The sequence below is a fragment of the Ostrinia furnacalis genome, unplaced genomic scaffold, assembly GCF_004193835.3.
Source record: "Ostrinia furnacalis isolate ACB-3 unplaced genomic scaffold, ASM419383v2 OfSCF0577, whole genome shotgun sequence".
Taxonomy (NCBI): Eukaryota; Metazoa; Arthropoda; class Insecta; order Lepidoptera; family Crambidae; genus Ostrinia; species Ostrinia furnacalis.
The window spans coordinates 179,216-189,519 of record NW_021130816.1 but is presented as its reverse complement, the minus strand read 5'-3'; the positions used below and the strand labels follow the sequence as shown (position 1 = coordinate 189,519).

General features: G+C 38.2%; 1 protein-coding gene across 1 annotated transcript; it reads right to left on the bottom strand.

The window, feature by feature from the left end:
• Positions 1 to 295: 295 nt before the first annotated feature.
• LOC114366195 (uncharacterized) lies at positions 296 to 9,367 on the bottom strand. The gene is made up of 4 exons (XM_028322977.1): positions 9,331 to 9,367; positions 2,975 to 3,106; positions 2,168 to 2,278; positions 296 to 805 (listed from the first exon to the last, which is right to left on the bottom strand). Exons 1-4 carry the CDS (start codon positions 9,365 to 9,367, stop codon positions 717 to 719), a joined length of 369 nt encoding a protein of 122 aa, XP_028178778.1. The 3' UTR covers positions 296 to 716.
• Positions 9,368 to 10,304: the final 937 nt, after the last annotated feature.

Sequence of the window (10,304 nt, the reverse complement as noted above, 5' to 3'; positions counted from 1 at the left end):
AGGGTTTTTATGTTCCTGGTCAGGCTATACATTATTATAAAACGCAGCCCTTAATAATTATATTCTCAAAGAAATAAAACGAATTAACTTTTTTGGAAGCTAAATATTTATTTTCCAATAATAAAATAAATTAACATGATTGCACAACCCCGAATCTAAGCACTTTAATAAGCGGTAATCCTTAATTTTTGTCAAATTTACTCCCCCTTACCATTTATTGTTGTCATTCTAAGTTAGAATTAAAATAAACCCAGCGACCCAAAAATTGCTATCACACAAGTCACAACAATAATTTACTGTTTTTATAACAACGAGAAAGCTCGAGTGGCTTGCATCACACCTGATGGAAAGTAATGATCAGGCCGAAGGTGGAAGCTAGCTTCAGTCGGAATCCTTAGCCACAGAGGAACTGACTACCTTACCTCCGACTGCCTAAACCCAACAATGCTGGTAACATTACTGTTAAGGCGACAAACTTGGGTAAGATGATGGATGGTAGCCAGTTATTAAAATTACTTAGGTAATATTATATCAAAATATACATCCTTTACGAACATACAGAAAATAAGTGGCAATGTACAGATTACAGATGCCAGGATAAGATAAAACAGTATTTATTCACTTTGTTGTACTTTCATAATCTGGAAAATACCTATGTCTTTGTCATTATCTCCCCAATATAAATATATCATCCATGTATACCACTCGACCGTTTCCTAATCCTGCGGTTCGTCATCAGGCACAGTGGATCCAACTGTCGATGTGGCTTCTGTCACATCCGTGGTGGACGCATCCCCGAAACCATCTGTGGACAACAAGAACTGTTATTGACTGTTATTCGCAATAATTCTTGTAACGTGATATTTAAAAACCCTAAGAGTGATCTTAAAATATTGCGAAATTTAAACTATGCTTTTACAAGACAAGGTTTTACGCCCGTATTCACAAAGATTACTATGAGGTCTCACAGTGCGCGTGGACGCACAGGGTGACACACGAACCAATCACAGAGCTCTATTCAACGCTGTGTGTTCGATTTGCTGCTTCACTGAAGCAAGCATCGTTTGTGAATTCGGGCGTTAGTGAGACATTAAAGAAGATCTGGAGCTATAAATTAATTCTTCTAAATACCGCACTCGCTTGTTGCTACAGGTTGACCGTTTTGCTTTACTGGATCCTGCGTAAAACTGGATTGCCGTGGGGAAGGACTTTAAGTTAGCGTAAAGATCCAATACATTGAATTGTCCCACCCGTGACATTGACAGGGGGGCGTCACCGTCAATAGCGGAACGCTGGTTCCGATTTTTGCCATGATGGAAACTATAGAGCTGAACGATGGTGGCGCCCCCCTGTCAATGAGTTTGGTAGGACAGTTCAGTGTAGGTTATTACTTAGACTGAGTTGCACCACCTAACTTTGACAGCAATTATAGCGAAACCAGTGTGTATTTTATGGAGTTTGACAGATTTTTGACGTTTGTTAAAGTCAAAGAAGATGGTGCAACCCAGCCTTAGAGCGCTTTCACATTTAGGCGATTTAGCAGCGCGACAAACGTGCGACAGACGCGCGCCGAAAAGGACATCATCCACGTTTCATATATTTTTGGTCCAAAATCAAGTGCCGGCCAACAAAAAAAAGTGCTGTATTCTGACAGAATACGTCTGCCTTAGCATTTGTTACTATGGCACCAAAGCTGTAGCACCACTGTGCGTCGAGTATTTGAGATCTAAAATTCATCGACGATTCATACATTTTTTGTTCAAAATCAAAAATGTCGGCCAATAAAAAAAGTACTGTATTCTGACAGAATACGTCCGCCTTAGCATTTGTTACTATGACACCAAAGCTGTAGCACCACTGTGCGTCGTAGTATTTGAGATCAAAGTCAGTCGTTTCATTTATTTTTAGAACTCAAATACTACGATGCACAGTGGTGCTACAGCTTTGGTGCCATAGTAATAAATGCTAAGGCGGACGTATTCTATCAGAATACAGCACTTTTATTTTTTGGCCGGCACTTTTGATTTTGGACCAAAATGGATGATGTCCTTTCATACTATGCGACAGCGGATGCATGCCTTCACATTATAAAAACGCCGCTGCCGCGCTGCTGTCGCGCTACTAATGCCCTACTGTGAAAGCGCTCTTACAGTTGCAAATGACTCACCAGTAACAGGACTGGGCGTGGGACTAGTGTCACACTTGCAGCGGCGCATCTCTTCCAGGATCCTCACTTCTGAAGGCAGCAGCTGAGCTATCTGCTCCGGTTCCATCGTTGCTAATGACATACAGTTTAAATTTTAAAATAATTATCTAATAACACTATACGCACTAAACATGGATGGATGGAAGGATGAGAAACTAAAATAATTTCGGTACTAATGCCCGTTTTCATCATCAATCCTTAATTTGTTAAGTGACCCCTATGAAAACAAAATTAATGTTATGTGTTACCATAGGGGTCACTTAAAAATTAGGGATTGATGGTGAAAACGGGCACAAGTCAGTCGCCTCAAGTGGAAGGAAGGAAATGGTAACTGGTAAAGTAACAAATAAATGCGACGCACAACCTGATTCAAATTGGGGTTTGTTAACTTTTTTGTTACTTTGAAATTAATAATAGCACATACATAGTATAGCGCTTAACTTAGAGCTAAGCTTTTCCAAATAATTTCTAAAAAGAGACGGACGTTTGTCGTGTGTCTACAAGACCGCAGACCTTCAGACAGTTCTTTATAACAACGGTCATAGAATTTCCGTGTGCGGTCTTGCAAACAGATGTCTAACGTGCGGCTCAAAACGTCTAATTTGAAAGAGCCGGTCTGTTTCCGTAAACGCCAAACTTCAGCGGGCTTCAGACATTAATTTGTGTTCCGTGCGTGACAGCTCTAGCTCTGTTATGTCTGCAGTATGACTGAGCGCTACACAAATAGCAGTATGAATGTATGAAGTAGAATTCCAAAAATAGACTCACAAAGTCCGAACTGCACTTTGCTTTTCAGCTCATCTGCAGAGACAGCCTTCTCCACGCAGCGACACGTGGGGTCCTCCAAGGCCGCCTGCTCCTCCGCGCGTCTCCTAATCGATGACGGCAGTTCCTTTGGACCTGGTGGTGGAATTATGATTATACTTTTTAGGGCGAGAGTGAATAGGCACTTACAGGGCATAGACTGCATCTCACTTGACACCAGGCGTAATTGCGGACCAATACCTGCCTTGTTATTCATAAAAAAAAGTATCTACATACCTATTTTGAATTAGGCAATGAGAACTTGTAAAATTAATATAATGAATAGGTACTTAGTTTTTAAAGTGAAATTAGTCCGGATAGCATTCTGAACTGAACTTAATCCTGACAAATAACGAGTTTACGACTTGTTTTCTGGTTTTTTAGGAAACCAACAAGTCGTACTTTTACCCAGTGGCGGCCCTAGCAAAAGTTTTAGGTGGTGCAAAATCTCAAAATGGCGCCCCGAGTTGTTCCTATACTATGTAGTTACTTTATCCGTGATTACCTACTAGTATTAGATCTGCCAAATTACTATAGATATATGAGGCAAGTACAATGATGACTATCGTGCTTGTCATAGCAGTTGTTCTGCTCATTCGCAATAAAAAAAATGACGTCAATCCCGCTTGTATTACCCTCATGCCCTGCTGAGGCAAATTGTACAGATGAGAAATAAAAACAGTTAAGTAATAATTTTGTTTCACAACTTTTATTCAAACTGATAGGCTACATACAGTCTTAAAAAAAAAAACTTCCAACAACCACTTTAATGAAAAACTTAAATGGCTACCTTTCTGGCTTTTGCGCTTGCAAATTTTTTTATTAATTCGGAATAATTTAGCTTCTGAGCAATAGCATTTTCTATGGACAAGATTCCAAGATCTGACAGTCTTTCCTGACACATAGTAGAACGTAGGTAAGTTTTTATAAGTTTCAATTTACTGAAGCTTCGTTCCCCTTTAGCGACAGTTACAGGTATAGTCAGCAAGATGCGAAGTGCTGTCCACACATTTGGGAAAATATCCTGCCAATCATTCTTTTTAATAAGTTGGAGAACTTTAAGTGGCTCTGCTGATTGAAGATCTTTTATTAATGGGTTCAAGCTCATAAGTTCCTCAACCAATTCACAACCAGACACGTCACATTTTTCCCCATCTGTTAAACTGATTTGCAAATCACTACAGGCTTTTTCCAATATGGATCTTTCAGGAATTATTTTCATGTTGTATAAAAATGACCATGTATCATTGAATATTGATAGTTGTTTAAATCGAGTGACTAAGGCATTCTCAATTGTATCAATCATAGGGTAGAAAACGTTCATTTTAAACAATTCTTCAGGATCAGATGGTGTCTCATCTACGGCTTCATACTCAAATAATCGTTTCTTTCTTCGGGATCGGGCAGCCTTAAAAATTGGGTCTATCTCAGCCTGAGATGCTATTTCCTTAGCTGTTATTAGAGCAGATGAAGAGTCTCGGTACTGTTTCACAAATTCTGAGCAGTTTTTCAGCAATTGCGACGCATTTGGTAAATCCATAGATNGTTTTTTTGACAAGTATTGTTTTTGATGGGATCTCATTTCTTTTTGTATTTTGTAGACAGCAGTTATGTATCTAGAAAACTGGACCGAAATTGAAAAATTTTACTCGACTTGGCGGTTGCACTACCGTGCCCCCAAATATTTTAGTTTTTCCTTGATTCATACACCAAACACTACTTATATTCCAAATTTGAAGCTTCTAGGTCTGCTAGAAGTGCCTTAGAATTTTGATGATCGGTGAGTCAGTCAGTGAGTCAGTCAGTGAGTGACAAAATTAAGTAACTTTGACCCGTTATAATTCTTAAACTACTGGTTCAAATTGAATGAAATTTTCAATATACCGTGTCTTTACAATGCCTGCATAGCTAATGAAAATTCAGCCTTCTAGTTTTATCCACAACGAAGTTACAGGCGGTCGAAAATGGCCTGAATTGCTTCGAGAAAAGATGGTACGGCCGTGCCGCTTTTTTGCTCGACTTAGTGGGGGCACTGCCGTGCCCCCAGATACTAATATTATAAATGCGAAAGTAACTCTGTCTGTCTGTCTTGCTTTCACGCCTAAACCACTGAACCAATTTTGATGAAATTTGGCATAGAGATAGTTTGATTCCCGGGAGTTTTTTCCGGTTTTTGAAACAGGTACGCGCGCGATAAGGTTTTTCTGTGACAGACAAAATTCCACGCGGGCGAAGCCGCTGGCGGAAAGCTGGTAAAGAAATAAATAATAAAATAAACATGTACAATCGGGTATTGATTAGCGAAAGAAAGAAACATTTTACGTTCGAATATTTACTCCCGTATTTACAACTAATGCTCGCGTAAGTGAAGCAGCAACAATAACAATCGAACGCACAGCGTTGAATAGAGCTCTGTGATTGGTTCGTGTGTCACCCTGTGCGTCCACGCGCACTATGAGACCTCATAGTAATGTTTGTGAATACGGGCGTTAGATTATCACAAGTGATAGTAAAGTTAAAGTCAGAGCTGTCAATGGTAGAGTCTCGCCCTTGAACTCTAGAGAAAGTAAGAGTAAACTACCTGCTGGGTGTAGAGCTGATTGATTGGTTGACGTATAAAAACATACTTTTTCTAACAAATAAAACAGAAATAACATTGATACTGAACTATCCTTGTATCTAGTGATACGAGACAACTTATAGATCTATCTGGGGGCACGGCAGTGCCCCCGCCAACTCGAGCGCGAAGCAAACACTGCCGTACCATCCTTTACTGGAACCATTTCGCCGCATTTTCAGGCCCCTATTTGAGAACCTCTGGATAAGACCAGAACGCAGAAATTTTCGTCGTCTAGTAAGCTATAATCACATACTTAAAATCCAAAATTTCAAGTCTGTAGGTCATTTAGTTCCGAAGTTATGCGAAAGCAAAGTTTCGCATTTACGACACTCACTCACTCACCCACTCACTGATGATCATCATAAGTAAAATTTTATATAAAAAAAAAAAACCGACTCCAAAAAACCTACATTAAAAAGTAGAAAAATAATTACNGACTTGGCTAGTTTTTTACAGAATGTTTTTAGTGGGATACTAATATTATAAAGCTAAAGAGTTTGTTTGTTTGTTTGTTTACTTGAACGTGCTAATCTCCGGAACTACTGGTCCGATTTAAAAAAATCTTTCAGTGTTAGATAGCCCATTTATCGAGGAAGGCTATAGGCTACAACATCACGCTACGATCAATAGGAGCAGAGCAATAATGAAAAATGTTGCGAAAACGGGTTTTTACGCGTACGAAGTCGCGGGCACAGCTAGTCTTTGATATAAATTTGAATTTGAATTTAAGGATGATAGTTATTAAGGATAGAGACAGTTAGATCTCTAATTGAGTCAAATTTCATCTACTACAAGCTCTGGATGTAGCACTTATTTGTTTAATGTAAGTAGATACTTTTCTCTTACTGCCGTAGGACGGTTTATTTCTCAAGTAGATAACCATGGAAATTTTAACTTGAGTTCGAACTTTTTTACTTTGGAATTTCAAAGTATGTAAATTGATGTCATAGACAGTCAGTATAATTATCATAAGTATTTCTTTTGTTTTCAACACCTACCAGGCTGACTACCACCCACCAAGCCATTTTCCTATGTTTAGAGTCTTCGCAGATTAATGATTTTTATCGGGCGACTAGCGGCTGCCCGCGACTTTGTACGCGTGGATCCCGTTTTACCCCCTTGGGGGTGGAGTTTCGTAAAATCCTTTCTTAGCGGATGTCTACGTCATAACATCTACCTGCATGCTAAATTTCAGCCCGATCCGTCCAGTGGTTTAGGCTGTGCGTTGATAGATCACTATGTCAGTCAGTCACCTTTGAGTTATATACAGTGTGAGTCACGTTAAAGTGTACATATGAAAATATATGAAACTAGACCTATTTTTATCGACAAAAAAGAGATCAAAAATTTTTTGAGAATTTTTTTTAATTTTTTATAGAATTTTTTTTCTTCCAATTACTTATTGTAAAGAAAACGCAATAACTTTTAAACTAAGCGGTGTATCCTGATAAAATTAAAACAGTAATAATTCTAAATAACAGGCGATACTAAAAAAATAGATGAAATACCTAGAAAATGCCAACAAATAATAAAAAATGATACTTTTTGAAAAAAATCGACACAAAATAACGAAGCGTTGAATGGCGCGCCCGGAGAGGCTTAGTTCAAACGATCATAGCAAATGTTGTNAGTGTAGACCAAATCCTCCATTTGCCTCTGGTAAATTAGAGAGAGTCGTGCTTCTGCAGTTAAGACTAAATGACTGATGATGATGATGATCAGGGCTCCTTTGTTTCACAAACTGGAAGCATTAACGTAACATTATTCATAATAGATTTTGTAACTACCATTGGATGCTCTGTTTACTTTATTATAATGTAATACCATGTCATAATGAAAACATTGCATATGTTTTGAAATATATGTATATTAGCTTTCCGCCCGCGGCTTCGCCCGCGTGGAATTTTGTCTGTCACTGATAAACTTTATCGCGCGCGTCCCTGTTTCAAAAACCGGGATAAAAACTATCCTATGTCCTTTCCCGGGACTAAAACTATCTCTATGCCAAATTTCGTCAAAATCGGTTCAGTGGTTTAGGCGTGAAATCAAGCAAGACAGACAGACAGAGTTACTTTCGCATTTATAATATTAGTACATACATACTTCCCACGAAAACTATACTTATTTATGTTATAGTCATTAGGCATAACAATTTATTACACTAGAACAACTTCTTATTCCGCGATAGGAAAATATGAAATCGTATTATTAATGGAAAAATATAACTGTACTTGTAATATATGAAGTGAGAGTCTGATACAGTTAACTATGCGTGAACAGAATCCAGGTTGCAATCATATAGCGTAGACTGAAGTATACTTTAAGTGGGTAGATGAAGATTTAGAAATTGATAGAGTCAGTGATTAGAGCTCAATTAGTTATGGAAATATAACAGTGTTTTATTGTAAAACTAGCTTTCCGCCCGCGGCTTTGCCCGCGTGGAATTTTGTCTGTCACAGAAAAACTTTACCCGCGTCCCTGTTTCCAAAACCGGGATAAAAACTATCCTATGTCCTTTCCCGGGACTCAAACTATCCTATGCCAAATTTCATCAAAATCGGTTCAGTGGTTTAGGCGTAAAAGAGAGACAGACAGATAGACAGACAGAGTTACTTTCGCATTTATAATATTAGTATAGATAATGACCATGTAATTTCCTTGCTCTAGAGCAAGAACAATAACCACTAGTGGTTATTGTTAGATTCTATCGATTTAGAGGTCTCTGGTTTGGTATTTATTTATATCCAAGCTACCAAGTCTAAATAAAATACATAAAACAATAAATCCTCCGTGGTTGAGGATTCCGGGTGAAGCTCGCTTACACCTTCGGCCTGATCGTCACTTACCATCAGGTGAGATACAGGCCAAGAGCTTCCTCGTTGTGGATAAAACTGAACTATTAACTAAAGATTGGTGCTGGATGCAGGCCGCTACCGACTGGTCAATGTGGAAGTCATTGGGGGAGGCCTATGTTCAGCAGTGGACGTCCTGTGGCTGAAATGATGATGATGACATCCGAACTCTAATATCAGTTCTAAGTTAGAACCAAGCTGTAAATCCTGTAGATCCAGGAATTAGAATGGTCCATCTCTCGTCCATTACTTCTCTACTAAATCTACTTCCCGTTAATCGGTAAAATAAAGAAATAAACAATAAACAAGTACAAAAGTATTAATTAGAGAAAGAAAGAAAGAAACATTTTACGTTCGAATACTTACGCCCGTACTCACAAACGATGCTTGCGCAAATCGAACGCACAGCGTTGAATAGAGCTCTGTGATTGGTTCGTGTGTCACCCTGTGCGTCCACGCGCTGTGAGACCTCATAGTAATGTTTGTGAATACGGGCGTTCGATTATCACAAGTGACAGTAAAGTTAAAGTCAGAGCTGTCAATGGTAGAGTCTCGCCCTTGAACTCTAGTGAAAGCAAAAGTTCACTCTACTTGCTATGGGTGTAGAGCTGATTGATTGGTTGACGTAAAACATACTTTTTCTAACAAATAAAACAGAAATAACATTGACACTGAACTGTCTTTGTATCTAGTGATACGAGACAACTTATCTTTGATATAAATTTGAATTTAAGGATGATAGTTATTAAAAGGATAGAGACAGTTAGATCTCTAATTGACTCCTACTACAAGCTTTGGATGTAAGTAGCACTTATTTCTTTAATTTAAGTAGATACTTTTTGTCTTACTGCCGTAGGACGGTTTATTTCTCAAGTAGATAACCATGGCTTTAACTTGAGTTCGAACTTTTTTACTTTGGAATTTCAAAGTATGTAAATTGATGTCATAGACAGCCAGTATAATTATCATAAGTATTTCTTTTGTTTTCAACACCTACCAAACTACCACCCACTAAGCACATTTTTCTATGTATAAGAGTCCCCGCAGATTCATCATCATCATTTCAGCCATAGGACGTCCACTGCTGAACATAGGCCTCCCCCAATGCTTTCCACGTTGATCGATTGGTAGCGGCCTGCGTCCAGCGCTTCCCTGCTACCTTTACTATGTCGTCGGTCCACCTTGTAGGTGGACGTCCCAGATTACCGAGTTTTAATCGGGCGATAGTTTCATCGACTTTCAATTTGTAATGAGGAATCGGCCGATACCAAATCGGTGTAACATTCATACAGGTTTCATTAACAGCCCGACTAAACTATCGGTCGACAAAAAGTATAGTCGACAAGGAATTTTAGGTTTTTACAGTGTCGGTATTTTTTATTATTTACTTTGTTGAATGGGTGGATAATTCTTTCAATCAAAATGTGGTGAAATGAAGCAAGATTGCTCAATACAAACTAGAATTTAATTTGATTTACTTCAACTTAAAACTCTACTTAAACAACAAACAAATATTCTCAATACAATACCGCTACGTCTAAATTATAACTATTTAAATAACAACGACATTCTTATTTTAATAAATGTCGTAAATATCCAATTTTTTTAATAGTCGTAAATTACTTAATTGCTTTCGCCAATTACTCGTAATGTATGAATTTCCACCAAAGTTAACGAGTAACAAACATTGCGTGTTATGTACAAGTTATGTACACATAGGTAATTAAGGCTATATGTTTTTCCGATTGTATGAATTATGAAACCCATACATTTTTCAAAAGTCATTGACTTTGTTCGTAAACAATTTTTTTATGAAAATCAA

What these genes read in the sequence shown, in the direction of transcription:
- LOC114366195 (XM_028322977.1), bottom strand. Translation starts at nt 9,367, where the DNA reads ATGGTTATCTACTTGAGAAATAAACCGTCCTACGGCA. An exon ending in AAATAAACCGTCCTACGGCA is followed by an intron (nt 3,107 to 9,330) that starts GTAAGACAAAAA and finishes TTCCACCACCAG; the next exon opens with GTCCAAAGGAACTGCCGTCA. An exon ending in CAAAGTGCAGTTCGGACTTT is followed by an intron (nt 2,279 to 2,974) that starts GTGAGTCTATTT and finishes GTATGTCATTAG; the next exon opens with CAACGATGGAACCGGAGCAG.